The 20,536-nt window shown below is 39.0% G+C and overlaps 1 protein-coding gene across 2 annotated transcripts in view; it reads right to left on the bottom strand.

Moving 5' to 3' along the window:
- LOC121947225 (vitamin D3 receptor A) overlaps positions 1-20,536 on the bottom strand; it is a 107,358-nt gene that overhangs the window by 41,442 nt on the left and 45,380 nt on the right. For both annotated transcript variants that reach the window (XM_042492180.2, XM_088082501.1), the window contains exon 3: positions 430-577. In XM_042492180.2, the coding sequence (XP_042348114.1) occupies positions 430-575 (146 nt within the window). In that variant the 5' untranslated portion in view covers positions 576-577. The remainder of the gene's footprint in view (positions 1-429; positions 578-20,536) is intronic.

Consider the following 20,536-nt stretch of genomic DNA (forward strand, 5'->3'; position numbering starts at 1 on the left):
CTTGTTCTTTCCATGTTTTTGAAATAAATCACATCAGTTTGCTCAGGGCTCAAAGGTTTAAATATCTGTGAATGGCATCTGAAAGCAGCACAAAAAAGTGATGTTGCTCCAGGTTTCAAAGGATTCGTGTAGAATATTAAGGGGAAAACCTAGTTATTTGAAACTTAAAATAACTGAGGATAATTTTGGAATTTGAAATGTACAGATTCAGTTGAAGTTTAGAAGAAATATCACTTTTAAAGTAAATAATGACCAAAAAAAAGCAAGCAGGCAATACCTCCTCCGCACTGAAAGGCTGTTGGTAACACTTCGCAACAGAAACACACACACACACTCCCCATAAACCCCAATCGTCGGACACACTTAAAAACTCAGAAAGAAAAATAGACAACATATTCACACAGCTCTCAACTCAAGTATGACACCCACCTGAAGAATCCCTTGCAGCCCTCGCACGTCATGGCGTTGAAGTGGAAGCCGGTGGCCTTGTCGCCGCACACTCCGCAGATCCGTGGGGCATTGCGGTCAAATTCGTCCGGTCCGACCACAGACGTCGTCACCGTCATGGGCTCCATCACTGCCGAGAAAACAAAACAAAAGGGATTAGAGCCCCTCTTGACACTGCTCCTTGTATATGAGAGAAACGTTTACACAAAGACATAATAGAAGGTGAGGACTGCGTCTATATGCATGTAGGAATTTCACCGGTCTCACTCAAAGCTCCCAAATCAGTTTGCTTCCTCTGCTCGTGTGTTGTGTGGGAGTGTTTGAGTGAGGTATGTGTTTTCCTCTTCTTATACAAACAGGTGTCAGGCTATTAGCATATTTAGCAAAAGGCATTGACAGCCACACTCACAGCTATTGGCTGAATGACTCAGCAGACACACACACACACACACACACACACACACACACACACACAAAAACACACACACACGCAAATACATACACAAAGCACTCAGAATTGTGAAATTACAATGCTAATGGGAAGGAGAATTAATGACAGAGAGAAGGTTATTTGCCGTAGGCTAAAAAATGACTGATACATATAATACTGTCGAGATGAAAGCGCTCATTTTTCCACGCTCTCACCATCTGGCCGTCCCCCTGCCTATGAAATAAACAGCAGCGGCGTAACACAAACCGACGAGCCGACTGTGAGCAAACTAATCCGTGTCAATCTGTGCGGAAAGATCCTCTGACTCAAGTCTGATCGAAGTGATGGGGATACTTTAAAGAGGTCAAAAAACAGAGGAGAGAAATCCTGCAAGATGAAAGCAACACTGTATTGCAGGTTTGATTAGTGGGTTCAAGTGTGCAGAGTGTGTGTTTTATGGTCAAACAGGACTGACAAACGCACTCTGGCCGGGCCTTCAATCTTGATGCATATGCTGATGTGACCTCATAAATGTGTTTCAGCTGAACTGACCGTCTGCAGGAGTTTGTTTTTTAATGTGCAGCTTTTACTTATCTACTAAATATTATTAGATAATTGATAGCAAAGATACAGAAAGGAAACAAGGGAAGAGGGAGAGTGGTATGATATGCACCATTCGACCACCAGACTGCCCTCTTTTTGTTAATTATTACTTTTAATCATTGTTGACTGAATTAAGCTAATGAGGTAAGAAAAAGGTGACCAGAAGCCTCTTTACAGAAAAACATCCTAACTGCTTTTCCTGTTTCATAGTTAGAAATTTAGTAAAACTCCTATCTTGTAATTCTGCAGAATTACACAATTCTGCTGCTGTTTTTGTCTGTTACTGTGAATTTAGCACAGGGTTTAGGTCATAACAACATCCTTGCTTTCTGTTCATAAAACTTCTTATTTTCTATACCTAGGGTACATGCAGCTCCATATATATATATATATATATATATATATATATATATATATATATATATATATATATATATATATATATATATGTGGAATGTTCTGCAGAAGGACGTAACGCTGCACTCATTGGTTCCTCAAGACCATTTCAACGAACAGTTGCAAGTTGTTTGTCATCGATTGCATGTCAGTGTCAAGGTTTATCTTAGCTGGTCTTAATTTTGTAGTTTTTAAAGTTCATTTATAGCATATATTAACACGCTTTTGTCCTTCCTTGTTGTTAATAAATGTTGTGTTCTTTTTGTGTTTTATGTTGCTTCTTTTGGAGTTGCATATTTTGATTTTTTGATTTTTTTTCAGTGTTGTCCATCTGTAACTTTTTTGCTGCACGTATTGGCCAGGACACTTGAAAAAGATACTTTTAAACTCAAGAGGGTTTTTCTGGTTAAATAAAGGTTGAGTAAATTTTTTTAAAACAGGTTAAAAACATGAACTTGATAAATAAACTTGATAAATTACTGAGTTAGGACGATTCTCTAATAGCCAAATTCCTATACAAGTAAATAAGATTTCTTCCTATTTTTAAATGCGGTTTAGAAACATTTCTGTACTATCAAAAATCCTAAAAATCATACTAAATAGGCATCAGATTTGATTTCAGACTTAGTAACTTTCTTTAATGAGTCCCCAAATACTTACTGTACTACTTAAGGTTTATTTATTGTCATTCTACAACACAGGGCGGATCAATGAAATGCAAATTGTAATCCTTTTATGTTACATAAGAAATAAAACTATTTTTACTGGTGGAGTAGTGAGGATGAGGAGTCTCGCAGCCTGAGGGATTGAAGCTGCTCTGTAGTGTGACGATGCTACAGTGGATATTCTGTATCATCCGCCAGACGGCAGCAGGATGAGCAGGCTGCTGCTGGCAAGGGTACTGTCTTAAAATATCTTTGGAGCTCAGCACAGGCAGCCAATGATGCTCTGTGGACGGGCAACAATGATGATACTATTGTCTATGGCTGTTAAAAACACTTTTTGTATTTCAACACCTTTAATATTCATTAAAAGGCACAGTTATGTAGCTTCAGCCAGATGTGATTTCTGCAAAATAATAATATTGCATAAAAAAACGTGTGAGAGTAGCACTGGTTGTTTTGATTTGAGGGGCAGTGGGATTACTTAAAAATAACAGATGGCTTTACAGGTTTGATTCTACACTCACATCTACTCGTAAAGGATGATGTTTGAATTACAGATTCACTGTTTTCCAAAATTTGACCAAGAAGTTAATATGTTCATTTTATTGGGACTTTTAGACAAATTCAAGTTCAAATTTATCATTTTATTATACCAAAATATGCTTTGTTGAATTCAAGGAAGATGACAGAAAAAGGAAAAGTCAAAACCAAAAAAATGGCAGAAAAAAAAAAGAAAGAAAAGACTCAGACACTCAAAATGTAACAAAGAGATCGCAAAAGAGACATCTGGGCCTGCAGACAAAGTACGGAGAGGTCCTATGTGTGAGAGAGGCAGAGGTCATCTGAGGAGAAGACAACGAAATGAGGACAAAGAGGGGAGGGGGTGCATGGAACGAACATAGACCCAGCGTGGAAGAACAGTCACGTGGCTGCAGAGTATAGCCTGTGGGGAGTTGATGTGCATAGAAGTAGGACTCGGATTGTGTCAAACGAGGACAAAGAGATAGGAGGAATTGGCGTGGCGGAGCGACGGATGGCGAGGGAGAGAAATAATGAAAGAGGGGAGACGGGAGGCAGGTGAGAGCCCAAGTGAAGGATGGAGACAAACATAGTCGGACTCCATTTACTCTCATTACATCTTGGCTAGTTGGAGCTTCAGTGCCCGTTCCCAGGAAAAATACGAACACACATACACACACGCAGCGAGCTGCTGGCTGTGAAGCATAAGTCCCATTACCCAGAACACACTTTCATTTTAATGCATGTTGACCATCTTTGCCGGGTTTGTGTGGAACCCTGAGTGTGTGTGTGTGTGTGTGTGTGTGTGTGTGTGTGTGTGTGTGTGTGTGTGTGTGTCTGTGTGTGTGGTTTACATGCTGATTCACAAACATATGACTGATTTCAGGTGACAGTGTGTGTTGGTGTGGGTGAGGAGCCCACTGACAGACACAAAAACAAGACACACACCATTAGTCATCCTGTCATAAAAACAGCTTTTTTTTTTCAAACGCAGCATCAGGTGAATAATGAAAAGGATGGTGAGTGCCAAATGGCAAAACAGCATGTCAAACATCTAAACGCATCTGCAAAAACAATGGCAAAACAAGCTGCAGTTTCATTACTGGTGCTGATTAACAGCAGTGCGAGTGAGCTACAGCTCTGTAATTAACAGTGCTGGTGTTATTTCTCCTTTAATCACTTCTTTGTCACTCTTTTTTCCCTCATGTTCTTTCTTTCACTTGTTTCTCATTTGTAACTGCTCTTGTAATTAGCTATTTTATTTATTTATAGTCAGCATGATTAGTTGGTAGCGAAAAGGGGGTAGAGTTTTTAGTCGTCGGTCTAACTGGTAATTCCATTCGTTCATTATAAAAAGTTCTTTTTTTTCTCTAATTTATACACTTGTTTTCTATATGTTCACCTATATCTACACCTTTATCATCACTATAATCACTTTTTTTTCTCTTCAGGAGGTAGCAGTCAGGTATGGAAATATGGTGTATGTGATCATTACAGGGAGTGTCATGGTTAAAGCTGGGGTAGGCAGTTTTATTTTGGTGGTATTGGACAAAAATCCCATTGTAATCTTAGAGCATATAGAAATTCAAGTGGACGGAGAGAACGCTAGACCTCTGCACCTCCATTCGCCTGTGTTTTCGGGATTTAGAAAATCTAGCTCATGTTGGAAGATGTTGGCCAATCACAGGTTAATTCAGAGAAAGGCTGTGATACAAATGCAGATGTGTTTTTATGTCCCTTCTGTAAGACTCTCATTTTAAATTCTTATTTAATGGCAGAGATTTCTGCAGAGAAAGTTGTTATTCCCGTATTGGGGACAACTTCCAAAAGTGCAAAGCAACCAGGGCTGTACTCAAATTCAACTGAATTATGTCCACTGAACGATGAGTTGTTTTGTTTTCCATACAGAGTTTTAAAATCTGAATGGGCTCCATGAACCATTGTTCAGTGTGACAATGGTATCCATGTCATATAGTAAACAAGCTAACGGTGCTAACAACTGATCACAAATGCGCAACAAGATTTTTTGCCAACATCAGATATCAAACAAAAGCCAGTCGTATTGACTTGCTGCAAACTATAAATTCACCACTTGGCATCTCTTTCTCCCTCTGTGCTGCTGACTGCATGTATGCAGGTGCAAAGAGTGGTGTGAAAGTCAAGAGCACTCACTCCGCAGCAAAATCTGGGGACCAAAACATCCCCAGAAGTAAAATGCACAGAAAAAAAAACAAAAAAAAAAAAACAATGATGACTGAGGATCTCAAAATGAGCCTCCAACTTTCAAGGGACAGCCCTAAAAGCAAACCAAAAAAAGCAGATGGACTTATCCAAAGTCTAAAAGAGAGTCTGACAATAAAGTAAACAAAACAGTAGTCAATGCTGGCAAAGTGTTTCAGAGATGCAGAGCGTTAGTGCCACAAACAGATATCATCATATACTGTATAACCCTGATGAAACCCCAGGAAGGTATGAAAAAATAGATACTGCCCAAGCCTAGTAGCTAACATTAGAGCCCTGAATAACGATGTGGCCCCTGCGTCATTCCCCATTGCTACAGACTATCTGCCGTGAGATGGACCACAGATGGACTCCAAGCCAGCGGTCACAAAGCCAGTAACTGCAAACACCAACTCCTTGGGGACCTGACCGATCACCGCACCTTTTTTGCCATTATTTGGTAATATTGTAGTACAACTGTCAACCGTAAACATGTTACAGCTGTTATGGTAGATAAGGAGATTAGATTTACCAAGCCTTAAAACTAGCCAATTCTAAAGATCAGCATTGGAGTTGATTTCACTAAATCAATTTTGGGCTGAGTATTTCTATTATTCATTTTTCTTGTTTATTTTGATATACAGGTTCCAGTTACTATGACACCCATGCCGACAAACAAATTGAACTGAATTGGAGGACACAAGAAAGGAATGTTGCTGGACAAAACAGCCCTGAACCGTGTATAATGGATTCTTCATGGATCCATTTTCATTAAAAGTGAATGTGTTGACACTGGAGAACTGATTTATTAAACATGTTGCACAGCTAAACTCAGGTCAACTCTGTGTATGAGGAAGACAAGATATACTGTAAGCACATACTCAGATCAAGAGCCGATTATGATCATAGTATTACTTGTACAGTTTTTTCTCCCTTTGGCATAATAAAAAACATAATAATTTAGAGTTAACAGTAATCTATAATTTATAATACATGGCATTCTTTGCTTGTTTATGCAAAAACTCATGTATGTCCTTAAGCAGTTCTAATACTGAGCAGTGCTGCCCATATCATTAGAATCTATGTGTATGTGTCCCTATTTTAAAAAATCATTCTGTGTCCCCTCTCTAACTTCCTTTGTTTTCATGAGTCTGTGATCACAGCGCAGGCAGAACTTGTCATATTTTTTATTCCTCAGCAGTTTGAGGAATTTGAGTCATGGAACGGAAAAATGATCTGTTGATTTGGTCAGAGCTGATAAGATCGATGGACGAGAGGAGCAGCTGCTGCAGAGCAGATGAAAGACAACCTTTAGACCTGGTGCAATCAACAATTCATTTTCACTTACTGCGCCTGGCGTTATGCTGCTCTGTCTGTGCCCAGAGTGTGCTCTGCACTTCAAGAGCATGGTACAATCAATAATCAACAACGGATATATTCCAACAGCGCACCTAATGAACAGTCCAGCTCCAAAAATATAAAATCAGTATGTGGCCGCAGGTGTTTTAATCATGGCAGGCCACCATGAATAATTTAATGTGTGGGAAATGCTGTCTGGTCGGTGTAGGAAAGAAGAAGTTATAGAAATTTACTGTAACTGTGACCCTATACATTAGTTGTGTATTTAGGTGGTCTCAGATAAACATTAAGTAAATAGCCATATTGTGCAATAGGGCTACACACACATCTATTTATATTATAATTTTAAAGGAATTTTTATTTTGATATTTGGCAGATAAGAGAAAAATGATATGTTAACATAACTACGCACTTTGGTCATACAAATACCAATACAAATGTGCTATATATTGCATTATTATGTAGTATCTCACCAAGAGAAGAACTCTTTAGGGTTCATGGTTAGCCAGCTGACTGCATCAGGATGGCTTGTTTACAAAAGAAGTAGAAATGTGCTGTTGTGTAGCAAGCCCTCTGCTATTGTCCTCGTATCCCCTGTTAGAGCCTTGTGTCTATTATCACTTGTTGCACCTACCGTCCTTGTTGGTGTTGACACAATAACTAAATTCAATGCTACGTCAATAGTGTTGCGCAAGGCTGAACACTGAAAACAGACTTTTGCAAACTAGTTTTGCCAACTTTGACTGAATTAAATCCATGAGATTGATTCTCACTTCAAAGTCGTGTCCTTAAGGTTTGGATGTGCAGACCAGTACAAGTTAGCAAAACAAAACAGGCTTAAATACACAAAGTTTGGATACTACAACATTTGGAATCAAATAACAGAAAGCATAACACATAAAACATCCAATACTCGTAAATTTTCAACAGAGCAAAGAGTCCAGGAGCATCGCGTCAGATTTCTGTGGTCATAGCAAGAACAGGCCTGCCATCGCACCTATAATATCTCAGTTTCATCTGTTTCTTTCTTCCCTTTATGTTTCACTGTGTGGTTTATCCCTCGCTCCATTTCCACTAACCCCCGCCCCCTCCATCCTCAGCTGTAAACACATCATTCTATGTTGCCTCTGAGAGCCATGCAGAGTCGGCCACAAGTGCCATCTAATGTCAACAGATGAAACATTTAGTGAGAGTGATGATCAGGCCGGATTACCGCTGAGCCACTCTGTCTGTTTTTGCTGATGCTGATATTATTTTTCCTCTCTGAAGCAGCGAGTGCTGCAGCAGCTGAGTGCCATCTCGCTGTGCTAAAATTCCTTAAACACCTCATAGCATGTAAACACTTCCCATGTCCCATCATCACGCTGCATGCAAAAGAAGCATTCACTGAAGGATATTTGGCTTTACGGAGTTAGTTTGTTTATTTTTTTCAAAACAAATTACCTAAGAATTTAATTCAGAAAATACATCAAAATACAGCCAAGCCTGTTGAAAAGCAGTTAAGACATTTAAGCTCTCAAAAACAATTACAGCCATTATAGGACCGGCCTGTACTACACATGTAAAGGTTACCAACAATGCGCTTGTTGCCCATGGTTAAAAAAAAAAACAAACTTTCAGTTTTTAGGTATTTTAGTGAATTGTGCAACACCTTACTTGAAAACTGGCAAAACAAATTTGACTGCCTATTATTTTTCCAGTCACAAACAAAAAAGAGGAAAAAACACCACATCTGTAACGTTTGCGCATGATAAAGTTCTTAAGTGAAGATATTAAAAAATTTAAAACTCATCTGTTTTCTACAAAGCTAAATATCCATCCATATTTAGACCAATAATTGCAATATTGATAATAAACCTGCCGCTACACTGAGAAGTGCTTTACCAACTCGGACAAAGCCCACCCAGGCCAGTTTACACCAGCATCGACACTGTTGTATCTCCTTTGAAAGTTTCTTGTAGCTCTCTTGTGACTTTCTGTCTTCTTTTCTTTTCTCTTTCGCTGCAACCCCTTCAGTGCCCCTCGGAGGCCTGCAGTCAAACTACTGTGCTGCGTTTGTTTGGCTCCCCTCCTATCATAAATTTGATGTTCAAGTTTGAAAAAAAAAACTATACAGCCCATGAGCTGCTAAAGCAACAAGACCACCCGACTGGGGAGGAGGAGAGTAAAACATGTACCACGCAGAGCTGGGTAATACACTGATACCATACTGATATTGTGATATGACAGTGAATATTGTCTTAATCTTAATATCTAAAGTGTTTTTCCTGGATTTAAAGGCTGCATTACAGTTAAGTGATGTAATTTTCCCGAACTTACCAGTGTGTTCTAGCCTGTATTTTATTTGTTTTTACCCACTTGGTATTATATCCACTCAAGATTGATCAGTTTATCAGTTTGGCCAATAAATCAGCAACAATGGGATGTTTAATAAACTATTATTATTAAACTTGTGCCTGAGAGTGGTCAATGGCTGTGCAGCCACTATCTATCACACGCAATCTTCAGTTGACTTTGAAGGTTTGAGGACTTAATCGGCTATGTTTTAAACAATGGTTATTAAATCAGCATTTAAATATCCAATACAGATCAGCCTAATATGCAATTTGTCAATCAAAAATATCATTGTGTAACTTTTCTTCCACTGTACTGGCCGTAAGAGATTGTTGTATGCATAATCCTGTATATATTGATCTAAAATAAAAACTACAATAGCTAGAACATTCACGCTGTAAAAAGCTTAGTTTTTCATCTTCTGTTTTGTGATATTGTACGGTACCTGGGATGCAAAAAATGCGCAGTGGTGCCAGAGGAATGGCTGGTGAATCCATTGCAAAGCCTTTGCACGCTGTTCATAAAAAATGAGCATGTTTAAAAACTAGGGCTGTCAGCATTAACAAGTTAGTTGCCAAACGATTAAGGACGGTACATAACTTTTTTTTCTTTTTTCTTGTTTTTAAATCGAGTGTTAGAGCTAAAGTGATTATACTGATATAACATGAAAGTAGAAGACCTGAGATCCAGTGATTCCAACCATTTCATGGTTTTCAAGAAGGAGGCTAAAAAGTGCTCCAAAGTTAGGCTAAATTCTGGAAAAACAGCATGGCCATTTGACAGCGGTCCCTTAACCTCGGACTTCAAAATATCTGAATAAAAATGGGTTTTACGGGTACCCATGAGTCTCACCTTTACAGACTTGCCCACTTTATGCTTCCTGCATAATCAAGACAATCTGGTAAGAATTGCTTTACCTTGTTAATACGGACTTCAAAACTGTTCTGAACCTGAAAATATTGGAATTGAAAATGTGATTAAAATGCGATTAATTGTGATTTACTATTGAAAGTCTGTTATTAATCAGAATTAAAAAGTTAATTGTTTGACAGCCCTACTAAAAACTAAATAGTTTACAAAGTTCAAATAACTCATAGAGTGTTATGGAATATTTTATTTATTTTTCTACATTCAAAATGTTTTTGATTCAAAAGGAAAATAATGTTTTATTTATAAAATCTGATGAAAAAACATTTCCAATTTAAAAAAAACAACAACAATTGAATATTTTTATCAATTACTATGTTTTATTGACTTACATAACCTTTGAGATTAGGTTGTGCATATTTAAGGGGTATAAAGCACTTAAGGATACCAGAAATGGCATGACAATAAGCAAAAATACAGACCATTTCTAATGTATAATGAGTTCAAATGGTTAATATGTACTTTAAATACTACACAATAACTTTAGGTGGGGTTGGTATGCCAGCTTGTGTGTGTGTTAATGTGTGAGGCTCTCGGTTAAATGGTGCATGCATTGAACTTATCAATGTATTGATTAACCCGCACAGGTACCATCAAATATCATCACCATGATTGAGCATTCTGTCACTACAACACTGCGACCAAGCCAATAATTAATGAGCATCTGGTGGCTTTTACCAGAATGTGCTGTTTACACAACCTGAGAAATGCTTTCAGAGGCAGCAGGCCGACAAAACTGATTATGATGGATTTCGTTGAGAAGGAAAGCACTGAAGTAGCTGAACAACAAATTGGATAAAATCAGCATGGCGCGGGTTATCTTTCAGTGGATGAAATGGTTTTGACCATTTCCACTTTGTCTCAATAACAGCTCTAATAGAAGAAAGACTGGCCTTGGTTGTAGAAGGAAGGTTTGTGTAAAGACATATTTAGTGCCACATCGCCCTTTTTATAATATAATCTACCCGATGTGGGAAATTCTTGTTGTTTATGTAGTAGGGCTGGGCAATAAAACAAAGTAAAATGATCAGTTAATTGTGATACTGATTTAGGTATGAGGTTCGGACCTTTGTTGGGAGGAAATTTTAGTAACTGGAGCTCTTTTAGTTTTAGTTTTCTATTTAAGCAGAACAGGTCCACTAGTTGGTGATGCCTGTTCTGCAGTATATTTTTCGTGTTCAATGTTTGACAGAAAATCAATATTTAAACCAAAATTAACCGTATGATATCTTCATATCTCACTTAGGAGTAAAAGGGAAACTTTAAGCTTGACAAAAATCGTGATTTGATGTATATCGTGACATATATCGATATCGATATCGACCGATATGAAAAAATTATCTTGATAAGACTTTTTTCCACATCGCCAAGCCCTAGGATGTAGTACTGAATTGGATTCCTACTGTGAAAAGCAAAAATGATGAAATTCTAGGTTATGCATTGTTGTTTGACTGCTGCCACCTTCATATCAAATGTTTACAGAGAGGCCACGTGCTGCTGAAGTGCTTTGAACTTGGGAGGAGGGAGCCATAAAGGTTAAAGAGATTGTACCTAAACTAAAGAGCTGAGTTCACATCACCATACCAGCAAACAGCAACACTGCAGAGGTGTCCCTGAAGTGCTGCACCCAGACCCTGAGCAGCTGCAGGGCTGCGCCTGACCTATGACCTCCCATTGGTGGCAAGAGAAAAGACAATTTCCCCACAGGGATCAATAAAGTATCACAGCATTGTCTGAAAGAGGATCCTCTTTGTTGAAATCACCATCTGCTTACAGAACAGAAGTTGACTTTTCATCTATGATGAATATGGAAATTTGGCATTTTGGAATTTTGCCGGGAAAATGCAACCCTCCAGTCTTAGCTATAGTTAGCTTTCGTTGCTCTGGACTACACATCAAATGGGTTGTGTGGGAGCTAGCTAGCAGCGCCACTCATTCTGCAATTAGTTTAACATTGTTGCTGAAACATGGCCGCCATCCTGCAGTCATGTTAGCATCACTAACCATGCTGACACTGCTAACAGTGCTGACAGTGCTAACAGTAATAGCAAGGTAAACAATGCTTAAGGGGGGTTTTCAGCTCAAAATTTAGTTTAGTTGGCTGTTGGGTCCAGATGGTGTTACTACTGGTAATTGCCAATTGAGCAGCACTGCTACCTAGCTCCCACCAGACCTAGGTGGTGTGCAGTGAAGTAAACCAAAGATTTGCAAATTTAACGTATAGACTGACATGTGTAACTGGCAAAAAAAAAAAAAAAAAAATCTTGCTAGTCTACTTTTTAACTTTTGGCCACTGACATCCCTAATTCAAAGGCAAACACTGTGGCAACAGAATGAATCACATCCCACCATGAGATGGATGAAAGCCAGACCTGCTGCGAGGCAACATGCTGATGAATCAGAGAAGAAGTTAAAAGACCCCCCACTGCTATTGTGAAGGGGTGTCCTGATGTGAGTCGGTGAGTGGTGTAGTAATTAAATCTAATACGATTCCCGTTAATTCATTTATATTCTCCTACATAATACAGTTACTTACTGTATGCCTGTTAAAATTACCAAGCAATGTAGTTTTTTTTTTTCAACCAAAACTGGATTTTACTGTTGACATTCAAATGCCAAGAGGAAGAGGAAGAAGACAAGCCTCCTTTTTCTCTCTGCTCCCTGAGGTGGGCTTCATGAGAATATCAAGCTGAGTGGTTCAACACAATATTTTACACCAACGTTCCCCAGAATGAGTTATGTACCCCCACTCTCTCCTTCCACACAGTTTCTCTTCAAAGCTCAGCAGTAACCCAGCAGCACAGCCCCGTCCTGTATACGGCTCAGTATAGGAGGGTACCATAGGAAATGGAATTTGTTGCGTATAGAGGGGTTCACTCTATAGGAGGCACAACAGGGCGCATGGCCTACTTTTACCACCAGCTGCCTCACAGTGGGCCTCACTAAACCACCATAAACTTCAGTCCCGGACAAAGCGGCAGACGGGCCAGAGTTTAACGCGCTCACACACAGAAAATCCCAGCGCGCTCCAAAAAACCAAACGGGCCGCTCCTTATGTTTCCTTGCGATGATGTTACACAGAGACTTCTGGCTCTCTTATCTTCGGGGTGGACTTGTTTACTGATGTGAACAGTGAAATCAGTGAAAGTCTGCGTGACCAGGGTGGGTCCCTGGTCACGCAGACTTTCACTTTTTGTTTCTTTTTTAAAAAAGGGTCCGTCCACTGGTGTTCGATTCCTGTTTGGCTCCATAAATCCTCATCAAAGGTAAGTTAAGAAATCACAGAGGAGCAGTGAGGAACATGTGAACCCCAACAACCTACTTTGGGTCCAACCCTCAATGTGGCACACAAAGATCAAAAAGACCTCTCATCTCATATAGGCTGAACATAACACTCTAATCTATCAGTCTGTGTTATTTTGTTCACCCCATTTACAGCAAATAAAGAAAGCTAAATAGCAACACAGCAACAGCAACTTCTGTGTAACACAGTAGGTTCAACAGCACCACAAACCCACATCCTCCAACACCTCTTGGACACAATGTCAACAAAAACTGAACATTACAACTTTCATAAAGGTAGAATTTAGGGCAGGACTGTTGTATTAAACCACATTAGTTTGAACTAGGTGTACCTCATAAACTGGCAACTGAGTGTAGCCACTGCAAACAACATGGTAAAAACAATATAAAGTGGAAGACATTTTTACATAATGCAAGCAACATTTTATGAACTGGAAAAATATGTAAAAATGTATGGAATGTATGGAGGGGAGCAAATATTTATGCAAAAAAAGAATAATCGTTGAATTAAAAATATTTACAATATTTGAGTTAACTAGTGCACATGCAAAAAATTGGTTTGAAACTATAATACAGACACATAGTAACTGCAAAATGTAAAGTGACTAAAATTCAGGAGGCAGCAAAATATGATATGAGTGTCAGTATCAACAGCAGCACCGTGCTTTGGTACCATACAAGACAGCAGGGTCACAAGACAGAAAACATGGAGGAAGGAGAAGAGAATCTCTTATCCAGACAGATAAAATCAGAGTTCTTCTCATCCAAAGACTGAGCCTGAGGGCATCAAAAGGAAGGGGGGGGGGTCTGAGCATGCATGTGCATTTGTGTGTGTGTGTGTGTGTGTGTGTGTGTGTGTGTGTGTGTGTGTGTGTGCGTGTGTGTCCCAAGTCTGTTTAAAAGATACTGATGAAGAGTTCCAATTGGCTGATGAGGTATGCTCCACAGAGGGACTGATGCGATTGGCTGGTTTGTGGCGCACCCCCTGACACATGCACAAATACACACACACAAAGACTCACAATTAAGCGACACTCGCTTCAGCCGATTTGAATGAGTCTTCATGACAAATTGAATTTTAAACACACTTGCACAATTTTCCACATTCAATTAAACGATTTCATACTTTAATGAGATCTCTGTTTGAAATCTGAGATGGTTTTATATATATATGTATATATATATATATATATATATATATATATATATATATATATATATATATATATTCCAATCTATTATTTAAAAATATACCTCTTATTTGGAAAGTCATATACTGAATTGTAGAAGCATGTACAGCTTTCAGATTCAGTCTGTGGTCCACAAAATGTCTTAATAGTTAAAAATAATAGAAAGGTGTTTCACGAAATGTCTTTAATTTATCATCTATTTGTGAATTTTGTGACTACACTCACCCATAGAAATGTTCCAATACCATTTTTTCCTTCCTGATGTCAAATCTGCCTGAGCTTGCAGTGTGAGCAGAGGTGAGGTGTCTGGTTTTTGTATCATCAGAGCTCCAGATGGCGACTATTTAGTCACGTTTTACAACCACTGAGCATCAGTGTGACTTGCAAATATTTTTAATACATCACCTTGAGAGTTGTCAGTTTGTTTTCTGCTCACTGTGAATAAAATTTCAAGCTCACAAAATAGAAAAAAAAAAGCCTCACCCAGGTGCTGAGATGACCAGGGGTTCAAAATAAAAGAAACAGTGCTTCCATTGTGATTTATTTCATTGTTACAATACTTTATTTAACTTTATTTTGACAGTATTTTATTCTACTTTGTTGCAAATGTAGTTAATTTTAGAATTGTGTATTTTGATAGTTTAGAGGAGATTTCAAAATACTGAGATGGCATATATCTTGTGTATTGCCATATAGCCTAAAAATATCAAAATATTATTTCTTTTCATGTTTTGCTTTGTTTTGCTGGTGTCAATATTGGTAACAGGACTGAAGTCTACTGTACATGTTGCCTTTTTACTAGTGGGACTCTCAAGTGTGAAATATTTCCAAATTGCTGACAGTTTGCTGTGATCCACTATTATCGGGAAATCATTTATTCTTCATCCCTCGAAAACAGTAGCTGCCAGTTTCTGCACAGCACTACTTGCTGTGTGACTTCTGTTCGAGAGCAGCAAAGAAGAAAAATAATTCTGGTAAAACAGCCATTTTATCTGGGTGTTGAACGACTAATTTAGAGACATATCTAATACAGGAAACCTTCGCATCAGTAAAGAAACAACTCCAGGCATTAATTGTAGCAGCAGCAACATACACACATACTTTCACTGATACAGCTGCTGTTATACACACTGACAGCGCTACTGCAAAATTCTCATATGTTCTACAAGAATGTCACTGCGGCCCTAGAGGACGCATGTGAACGTTCAGATATACTCCATACTGCCGCGTGTTTAAAACTGATATCCCAGGGATACAACAGGCAACTTTTATTAGTTACAGTAATAAACTTTCAATCTAATTCTGAACAGTGAATAATGGATCATCATTAAATTATTAACATCTGACGTACTGTAATGCACATGTAACATAAAGTGCATTAACTCTAAATACAGGCTTTACTGTAAAGTGCTGATCTTTCATTTTTCTCCAACGACACTTGCCACACACACACACACACACACGCACAACACAATAAAAACTGGTTTTTATCTCCTTCACACCACACCACTGTACCTGCAGGAAAAGTGCTGAAGATTGAAGATGGTGCTAATTGTCTGTATGTCGTGTTGTGTATTTACAAGTGTGTGTTTGTGTGTGTGTGTGTGTGTGTGTGTGTGTGTGTGTGTGTGTGTGTGTGTGTGTGTGTGTGTGTTGGGGGGGGGGGCTGTAATAACAGGAGTTGAGGAAAGCTGAGCTGGGATAAATACAGGTGTCTGTCCGGACTCTTTCTCTCTATTAATGGTGCAGGTGGAGACACACACACAAACAAACACACACCTCTGTCTCAAACACACACACACACAGATTCCAACATGAGAACGGCCCAGAAAGACCCAGCTGGGTAAACAAATATGTTAATGAAACTATATCACACACACATCACTCACACACACACACGCTCTGTGGGAGCACAGTGAGCACTGGACACTGGAATATGAAAATCCAAAAAATTTTTACTAATTCCATGACTTTTCCAGGCCTGGAAAATATGTGTATTGTCATGTATTTCAAGACTCTTCCAGGTTTTCCATCACCGTCTAACCACTTGGTTAGACTTAAAATCCCCCGTAAGGTCGCTGCAAACATGGTTGGAAATATCTCAAACTGTTGTTAAAAAACACCCATTCTGTTGCTCTCGAACAGTGGTCTGCTGCTCTCTGCTGCTTGGCTCCCGTCTTGTCTAGTTGTCACGGCTCATAAACGTGTAATCTGAACTACGTCATAGTTATGAAACATACAAGTGTAATACGTTTGTGGTTTGCAAAAATCTACAATGCCAACATTCTGTTCTGGCGACTGGGGTAAACGACTCACCGATCAAAATAGTTACCCATCAGATTAAAAGCACCAAGAAAAACAGTTTTACACACACACACACACACACACACACACACACACACACACACACACACACACACACACACAAAGTGGTAAATTTATGGCGTCTAACAAGTGTCCCCTTTTGAGGCTATAGGCCAAAACAACATGTCAAACACACTTGATTTGTGTTCCCTGCCCCCTTGAACATCACCTTCACTTACTCCTCTTCCAGCTCCTGTTTCTCCCAGCCTAATGAGTGTCGCATTTCAACAGCTGAATGCATTACAGTCACAGGACAATGTATCTGACATAAACATACACACTCATGTACATGTGCAAACATCAAAGAAGATTTTCGTTTTAATTCCCTTATCTCACAAGTACCCACTTTGGGGCTGATAATTGGATCAATACACTGTCGGAGAATATAACTGGCAAATAATCTGTGTAAATCCTCAGCGTCCCATGATGGTCTAAACAAATTTACAGTACATTTCTACAAACAATACCCACATGTGCGGTGTTTGTTTTAACCGTTTGTGTCCTAAAACTGCAAAACTATGAGTAATCAATCCCCACGCTATCCATCTGATTCGCATGTGCTACGTGTCCTGAAACTGAAATGTGGTGTCCGATTAGATTAAAATTCCATCTATTTAAGATGATATTCAAATCTGTTTTGACCCAAGCCTGGCCTCCTTCTGTGTTCCCTCTCCTGCCGCCAATCCACAACAGCAGCTTTGAACTTTAGACCTTGTTTTCTAGGCAGAGGATGAAAACGAACAGGCCGTCGGGCTGTTGGCAGCCTGACAGGGAGACGGGGGAGAGGGAGGAGCGAGAGCAAGAGAGGGAGAGACAGAGAGGAGCTTGTAAAGAAAGGAATGAAGTAATGAAAAAAAATAAGGCGGGAACTGAGGAATGAAAGGGGAAAGTGAAAGAGAGAGAAACTGACGGGGTAAAGGGGGAAAGAAAAAGAGGCAAAAACAGGTGAAAGAAAACACGAAATATAGAAATAAAAACAACAGAAATGTAGGTTTCAGTAAAGAAAAAGGCAAGGGATAATTATGGGAGGAAAGTGCACAGGATTAAGTCTTTCCATTACACAACACATCTTCCAGTGCCACCCTCGTCAACTTTTGCAAGCAAGTTTTTCAAATGCTCAGTCAGGAAATCATCATTGATTACAGCTGTTTCTTTGTCATGGGGGTGTATGGCGGAGAGTCTTTCTGGGCCCGGGGGGAGTCACGTGATCTGCCCAGCACTGCTCCTGACAGCTTAATTGTGAACCGAGGCTGTAGTAGAAAGTACATGTATACACACTGGGAGAAAGATGTCGTTTTCCAAGCACAGCGACCATTCATCCTCTAAGGGCGCTTCATTTTGTTTTGTTTTGTCAGTGTTAATAGAAGATAGAGGCGCGTGAGGTGTAACCTGAAGTGTTCTGGGCAGAAATCCAACCCCAGGAGAGTTTACGTACTATAATACAGCGGGATATACAGCTGACAGCCCCACCTGCACACATTATACATGTTTACAACGCTGCTATTTATGCTAAATGTTACATTTCCAAAGCAAATCAATAGCTTGACACATCTGAGAGACAAATCTCTCTTTCCTCACATGCGTGCACAGATGAGCCGGAGCTCAGTCGTGGGTGATCGATACATTCTTGTCGATGGCTGACCTAGAATATGTGAATAAGGGCAAAAGGACACCAGCTGATTGACTGGACAGCGTGTCATGCAGACAAAACATGAAAATACAGACACAGCACGTACAACTGAGCCACAAACAGACAGACTAATGATGCAAGCAAGGAGACCAGCATTAGATAAAATACGTTCACTTCAATAAACTTAAAGGGCCATTTCACCATTGCACCACGGATGTTTTTCCTGTTACTGACGACACAATGCTGATAAATAGTGGCTAGAAAAAATGTCATTTTTCTGATTACAGTTAAAGTCAAACTTTTTTCAAATGCTCTTACTACCTTACCAAAGCTCTATTCTTTCAGATCAGACCTCAACACTGTATTAATGTCATGATGCCTATCCTATTCCTGCAGGAACGGTTGCACAATTAATTGAAATATATATATATATATATATATATATATATATATATATATATATATATATATATATATATATATATATATATGTATTTTTAAACAGACACAATGTGGCCTTGTGCAATATCCAAATCCCAAAAGCTGCAATTTTTTTGAGAAGGTTCAAATGTGCCTCAACATATTATAAATAAATCATTGTGGTGCTAAAGAGATGTCCTGACCTACAAATAATATTCTACATGTAAGGAAACATGTTTGTTTAGTGAAAACCCCAACAAAAAAAACCACCTTTTTTTTTGTTGTTGTTGTCAAAAATGTAAATGTAAAAAAATACTATTCCCACTAAATTTGCAACCTGTCAAAATGATCACAATATGAGATTTCTGAGTGGACTGAAATTCTTTCAAGTCCAACAGTTATTTTTTTTTTGTTTGTTTAAAACTTTATATAGAAAAATAAATAAATCGTCAAATGTTTGTATTCAACGGCTGAATCTGATTCGACATAATTCTTAGGCAGCTACAGCCCTATGATTTTGTTTTTTGTCTTTTTTTTTGCAAATCATGCAGCCATAATTGTAAGGTTAATAAAAGTATCCGGCATTGATGATTTGTTAGCTCACAAAGCTATGCTAAATATTTACTCAGAGGTGGCCCAAGTAAAACATACACCACATTAACCCAGGCTGTAATTCTATACTGGTAACTCTAATGTCAGGTTTGTATATGTCCACATAGGTAAAACAAGTTTCTGAGTTACTCCATATAAGCCAAATTCTCCACATACAATTCATAAATCAATACACAACAAAAACAAAATCAAATATGAACGTTTCCTTCCTAAGAAGGCCACCCACTACTTTCACAGAGAAACATTCCCATCACACGAAATATGGCCTAAGCACACACTCTACTCCCAGGCAAAACCCTACTGACAACATTAATATAAATCATTAGTTTTTTCGCTAAAGATTTCCCCTTTTCCTGCTCCGACTCGTTAACAACTGAAAGGAAAGGCGACGGTCGTGGCCGCCTCATTCAGGCAAGAGAAGAAGCTGTAAGAGCATTCATCCAGTGAAGCTGTCAGGACAGAGAGTGTCTGTGTGGTCCGTGTGTGTGTGTGTGTGTGTGTGTGTGTGTGTGTGTGTGTGTGTGTGTGTGTGTGTGTGTGTGTGTGTGTGTGTGTGTGTGTGTGTGTGTGTGTCTAAACAGCAGCTTGCAATGAGCAACTCTGCAAAAGCAGCTGGATGTGCGTATTCATCCTTTCATGAGGGAAAACCAAAAAAACAAACCAGACAAAGCAACTACACTCTACTACTCTATTTACACGACAGGATAATCAAGTGAGGAAAAGAGAAAAGCTAGTCTCAGGATAAACACACTACACTGCACAGTAAACGTGCTATCACCATCTGATCTGGGTCTGATACAACAAATCGGTCGCAGGTCATCTGTTTCATAGTTTTTTGCATTGTTTTTAAGTGTTAGCTTGAATTTTAACGACACCTTCTAATGAGGTTTTATATTAATTCCAATAACCGCTGTCACTGCCAACCGTTACCATCTGAAGTTTTAATGATTTATTGCTTTCATTTCCATCGCTGTTCACAGAATGACAAAGTGCACGCAGGTTATGATTCGGGAGAAGTCTTCCACAGACCAGACCTGTGGACTAGTTAGATGGTGACTCAAGGAAATCCTGACCAGCACACCAAATATAAAGAAGGCCATGGACCTCATGAGACCCT

This window comes from Plectropomus leopardus, chromosome 9, assembly GCF_026936395.1.
Source record: "Plectropomus leopardus strain MGB_pleo_1.0 chromosome 9, ASM2693639v1, whole genome shotgun sequence".
NCBI classification, from domain to species: Eukaryota; Metazoa; Chordata; class Actinopteri; order Perciformes; family Serranidae; genus Plectropomus; species Plectropomus leopardus.